General features: G+C 47.9%; 1 protein-coding gene across 1 annotated transcript in view; it reads right to left on the bottom strand.

Annotated features, from left to right (window-relative positions):
- Positions 1-4,301: 4,301 nt before the first annotated feature.
- Positions 4,302-6,000, bottom strand: part of LOC106597250 (eukaryotic translation initiation factor 3 subunit H-like) — an 84,927-nt gene continuing 83,228 nt past the window's right edge. Inside the window, exon 8 of the mRNA XM_045696345.1 lies at positions 4,302-4,725. Within this exon, the coding sequence (XP_045552301.1) occupies positions 4,628-4,725 (98 nt within the window). The 3' untranslated portion in view covers positions 4,302-4,627. The remainder of the gene's footprint in view (positions 4,726-6,000) is intronic.

Below are 6,000 nucleotides of genomic sequence, written 5' to 3'. Positions count from 1 at the left end.
GAGTGTTCCACTGATCTACCTGCTGGGAGAGTGTTCCACTGATCTACCTGTTGGGAGAGTGTTCCACTGATCTACCTGTTGGGAGAGTGTTCTACTGATCTACCTGCTGGGAGAGTGTTCTACTGATCTACCTGTTGGGAGAGTGTTCTACTGATCTACCTGCTGGGAGAGTGTTCTACTGATCTACCTGCTGGGAGAGTGTTCCACTGATCTACCTGCTGGGAGAGTGTTCTACTGATCTACCTGTTGGGAGAGTGTTCCACTGATCTACCTGTTGGGAGAGTGTTCCACTGATCTACCTGTTGGGAGAGTGTTCTACTGATCTACCTGTTGGGAGAGTGTTCTACTGATCTACCTGTTGGGAGAGTGTTCTACTGATCTACCTGTTGGGAGAGTGTTCTACTGATCTACCTGTTGGGAGAGTGTTCTACTGATCTACCTGTTGGGAGAGTGTTCTACTGATCTACCTGTTGGGAGAGTGTTCTACTGATCTACCTGTTGGGAGAGTGTTCCACTGATCTACCTGTTGGGAGAGTGTTCTACTGATCTACCTGTTGGGAGAGTGTTCTACTGATCTACCTGTTGGGAGAGTGTTCTACTGATCTACCTGTTGGGAGAGTGTTCCACTGATCTACCTGCTGGGAGAGTGTTCTACTGATCTACCTGTTGGGAGAGTGTTCTACTGATCTACCTGTTGGGAGAGTGTTCTACTGATCTACCTGTTGGGAGAGTGTTCTACTGATCTACCTGTTGGGAGAGTGTTCCACTGATCTACCTGTTGGGAGAGTGTTCTACTGATCTACCTGTTGGGAGAGTGTTCTACTGATCTACCTGCTGGGAGAGTGTTCTACTGATCTACCTGTTGGGAGAGTGTTGACCTGATCTACCTGGTGGGAGAGTGTTCTACTGATCTACCTGTTGGGAGAGTGTTCTACTGATCTACCTGTTGGGAGAGTGTTCCACTGATCTACCTGTTGGGAGAGTGTTCCACTGATCTACCTGTTGGGAGAGTGTTCTACTGATCTACCTGTTGGGAGAGTGTTCTACTGATCTACCTGTTGGGAGAGTGTTCTACTGATCTACCTGTTGGGAGAGTGTTCCACTGATCTACCTGTTGGGAGAGTGTTCTACTGATCTACCTGTTGGGAGAGTGTTCTACTGATCTACCTGTTGGGAGAGTGTTCCACTGATCTACCTGTTGGGAGAGTGTTCTACTGATCTACCTGTTGGGAGAGTGTTCCACTGATCTACCTGTTGGGAGAGTGTTCTACTGATCTACCTGTTGGGAGAGTGTTCTACTGATCTACCTGTTGGGAGAGTGTTGACCTGATCTACCTGTTGGGAGAGTGTTCCACTGATCTACCTGTTGGGAGAGTGTTCTACTGATCTACCTGTTGGGAGAGTGTTCCACTGATCTACCTGTTGGGAGAGTGTTCCACTGATCTACCTGTTGGGAGAGTGTTCTACTGATCTACCTGTTGGGAGAGTGTTCCACTGATCTACCTGTTGGGAGAGTGTTCTACTGATCTACCTGTTGGGAGAGTGTTCTACTGATCTACCTGTTGGGAGAGTGTTCTACTGATCTACCTGTTGGGAGAGTGTTCCACTGATCTACCTGTTGGGAGAGTGTTCCACTGATCTACCTGTTGGGAGAGTGTTCCACTGATCTACCTGTTGGGAGAGTGTTCCACTGATCTACCTGTTGGGAGAGTGTTCCACTGATCTACCTGTTGGGAGAGTGTTCCACTGATCTACCTGTTGGGAGAGTGTTCTACTGATCTACCTGTTGGGAGAGTGTTCTACTGATCTACCTGCTGGGAGAGTGTTCCACTGATCTACCTGCTGGGAGAGTGTTCTACTGATCTACCTGTTGGGAGAGTGTTCCACTGATCTACCTGTTGGGAGAGTGTTCCACTGATCTACCTGTTGGGAGAGTGTTCTACTGATCTACCTGCTGGGAGAGTGTTCCACTGATCTACCTGTTGGGAGAGTGTTCCACTGATCTACCTGTTGGGAGAGTGTTCCACTGATCTACCTGTTGGGAGAGTGTTCTACTGATCTACCTGTTGGGAGAGTGTTCCACTGATCTACCTGTTGGGAGAGTGTTCTACTGATCTACCTGTTGGGAGAGTGTTCCACTGATCTACCTGTTGGGAGAGTGTTCTACTGATCTACCTGTTGGGAGAGTGTTCCACTGATCTACCTGCTGGGAGAGTGTTCCACTGATCTACCTGTTGGGAGAGTGTTCCACTGATCTACCTGTTGGGAGAGTGTTCCACTGATCTACCTGTTGGGAGTGTGTTGACCTGTTGGGAGCAGTGTTGCAGTTCCGGGGCGCCTGGCACCTACTACCATACCCCGTTCAAAGGTTCTTAAATATTTTGTCTTGCCCGTTCACCCTCTGAACGGCACACATACACAATCCATGTCTCAACTATCTCAAGGCTTAAAAATCCTTCTTTAACTCGTCTCCTCCCCTTCATCTACACAGATAGAAGTTGATTTAACAAGTGACATCAATAAGGGATCATAGCTTTCACCTGGTCAGGCTGTCATGGAAAGACCATGTGTTCTTAATGTTTTGTCCAGTCGGTGTATATATGAGTATGAAGCCTCCTGCTGTATTCACTGATTGACCTGTAATGATCGACCTGTAATTATATACAGTGGGGGGGGGAAAAGTATTTGATCCCCTGCTGATTTTGTACGTTTGCCCACTGACAAAGAAACGATCAGTCTATAATTTTAATAGTAGGTTTATCTGAACAGTGAGAGACAGAATAACAAAAAAATCCAGAAAAACGCATGTCAAAAATGTTATAAAATGATTTGCATTTTAATGAGGGAAATAAGTATTTGACCCCTCTGCAAAACATGACTTAGTACTTGGTGGCAAAACCCTTGTTGGCAATCACAGAGGTCAGACGTTTCTTGTAGTTGGTCACCAGGTTTGCACACATCTCAGGAGGGATTTTGTCCTACTCCTCTTTGCAGATCTTCTCCAAGTCATTAAGGTTTTGAGGCTGACGTTTGGCAACTCGAACCTTCAGCTCCCTCCACAGATTTTCTATGGGATTAAGGTCTGGAGACTGGCTAGGCCACTCCAGGACCTTAATGTGCTTCTTCTTGAGCCACTCCTTTATTGCCTTGGCCGTGTGTTTTGGGTCATTGTCATGCTGGAATACCCATCCACGACCCATTTTCAATGCCCTGGCTGAGGAAAGGAGGTTTTCACCCAAGATTTGACGGTACATGGCCCCGTCCATCGTCCCTTTGATGCGGTGAAGTTGTCCTGTCCCCTTAGCAGAAAAACACCCCCAAAACACCTCCATGTTTGACAGTGGGGATGGTGTTCTTGGGGTCATAGGCAGCATTCCTCCTCCTCCAAACACGGCGAGTTGAGTTGATGCCAAAGAGCTCCATTTTGGTCTCATCTGACCACAACACTTTCACCAGTTGTCCTCTGGGTCATTCAGATGTTCATTGGCAAACTTCAGACGGGCATGTATATGTATTCTTGAGCAGGGGGACCTTGCGGGCGCTGCAGGATTTCAGTCCTTCACGGCGTAGTGTTACCAATTGTTTTCTTGGTGACTATGGTCCCAGCTGCCTTGATATCATTGACAAGATCCTCCCGTGTAGTTCTGGGCTGATTCCTCACCGTTCTCATGATCATTGCAACTCCACGAGGTGAGATCTTGCATGGAGCCCCAGGCCGAGGGAGATTGACAGTTCTTTTGTGTTTCTTCCATTTGCGAATAATCGCACCAAATGTTGTCACCTTCTCACCAAGCTGCTTGGCGATGGCCTTGTAGCCCATTCCAGCCTTGTGTAGTAGGTCTACAATCTTGTCCCTGACATCCTTGGAGAGCTCTTTGGTCTTGGCCATGGTGGAGAGTTTGAGATCTGATTGATTGATTGCTTCTGTGGACAGGTGTCTTTTTTACAGGTAACAAGCTGCGGTTAGGAGCACTCCCTTTAAGAGTGTGCTCCTAATCTCAGCTCGTTACCTGTATAAAAGACACCTGTGAGCCAGAAATATTTCTGATTGAGAGGGGGTCAAATACTTATTTCCCTCATTAAAATGCTAATCATTAACATTTTTGACATGCGTTTTTTTCTGGATTTTTTGTTGTTGTTATTCTGTCTCACTGTTCAAATAAACCTACCATTAAAATTATAGACTGATCATTTCTTTGTCAGTGGGCAAACGTACAAAATCAGCAGGGGATCAAATACTCTCCCCCCCCCCACTGTACATGAATAGACATAGAAAGAGCACAGAGAGGCGCAAAACAATGTGGGGAGATGCAAAGATTTTATTCAAGTTACAATAATATTCAAATAAAACTCTTCTTTGGAGAACCTGGAACATGTTGTTTTCTTAATAACTAATAAAACAAAATGGTGGTCACACCGTTATAATTTTAATTTCTTAACAAATCTAACAGCATCACATCAATCCTCCAGTCATAGGGTGGCATCCCAAATCACACCCTATTCCCCTTATATAGTGTACTAGTTTTGACCAGTAGTGCACTATATAAAAAGGGCATAGGATACCATTTAGAACACATTCTGATTGGGTGGAAGGGGGGGTTCTCTCCTCCTCCTCCTGTCTTCTCCTTTAGCTGTTGTGTCCCTGAAGGGCCTCGGCCATGAAGAGTTTGCCAAGGTTCTGGGAGGTGAACTCCTTCACATTCTGGCAGTAATTGTTAATTTGCCCTGTTTGGCAGAAACACACAGACAACACAGCAGTATGAATAACAGCAGGAATCATATTAGCAGCGTTGGAGGTCAATCAGTCAGTCGCATGTTGTCAGAAGGGAGACAACAACCGTGCCCAAAATGTCATCCTATCCCCTAATGTGGTGCACTAGTTCTAACCAGAGTTCTACGGGTGTGTCCCTATGGACCCTGGTCACATGTAGTGCACTATATAGGAAATAGGGTGCTATTTTGGGATGAAGCCAACCATCAGAGAGACAGCAGGCAGCCAGGGATGTCAGATGAAGTCTATAACGCTGTAGATGAATGTAACTAACACCATGGAGAGATGAGGGAACAGAACAGAGGAGGAGATAGGTAGTTACCATGGAGAGATGAGGGAACAGAACAGAGGAGGAGATAGGTAGTTACCATGGAGAGATGAGGGAACAGAACAGATAGGTAGCTGCTAGGAGGAGGAGGGAGGGAGGGTGTGGGGGGTACCTGTGATGAGGAGAGAACAGAACAGATAGGTAGCTGCTAGGAGTAGGGAGGGAGGGGCCGTGATGAGGAGAGAACAGAACAGATAGGTAGCTGCTAGGAGGAGGAGGGAGGGAGGGTGTGGGGGGGTACGTGTGATGAGGAGAGAACAGAACAGATAGGTAGCTGCTAGGAGGAGGAGGGAGGGAGGGTGTGGGGGGGTACGTGTGATGAGGAGAGAACAGAACAGATAGGTAGCTGCTAGGAGGGAGGAGGGAGGGAGGGTGTGGGGGTACCTGCGATGAGGAGAGAACAGAACAGATAGGTAGCTGCTAGGAGGAGGGAGGGAGGGTGTGGCGGTACCTGTGATGAGGAGAGAACAGAACAGATAGGTAGCTGCTAGGAGGAGGGAGGGAGGGAGGGTGTGGGGGTACCTGCGATGAGGAGAGAACAGAACAGATAGGTAGCTGCTAGGAGGAGGAGGGTGGGGGGGTACCTGCGATGAGGAGAGAACAGAACAGATAGGTAGCTGCTAGGAGGAGGGAGGGTGGGGGGTACCTGTGATGAGGAGAGAACAGAACAGATAGGTAGCTGCTAGGAGGAGGGAGTGGGAGGGTGTGGGGGTACCTGCGATGAGGAGAGAACAGAACAGATAGGTAGCTGCTAGGAGGAGGAGGAGGAGGAGGGTACCTGCGATGAGGAGAGAACAGAACAGATAGGTAGCTGCTAGGAGGAGGGAGGGAGGGTGTGGGGGTACCTGCGATGAGGAGAGAACAGAACAGATAGGTAGCTGCTAGGAGGAGGAGGAGGAGG

Source organism: Salmo salar, chromosome ssa02 (assembly GCF_905237065.1).
Source record: "Salmo salar chromosome ssa02, Ssal_v3.1, whole genome shotgun sequence".
NCBI lineage: Eukaryota > Metazoa > Chordata > Actinopteri > Salmoniformes > Salmonidae > Salmo > Salmo salar.
Note: the sequence above shows the minus strand (reverse complement) of the source record. Positions and strands in the feature narration are given on the sequence as shown.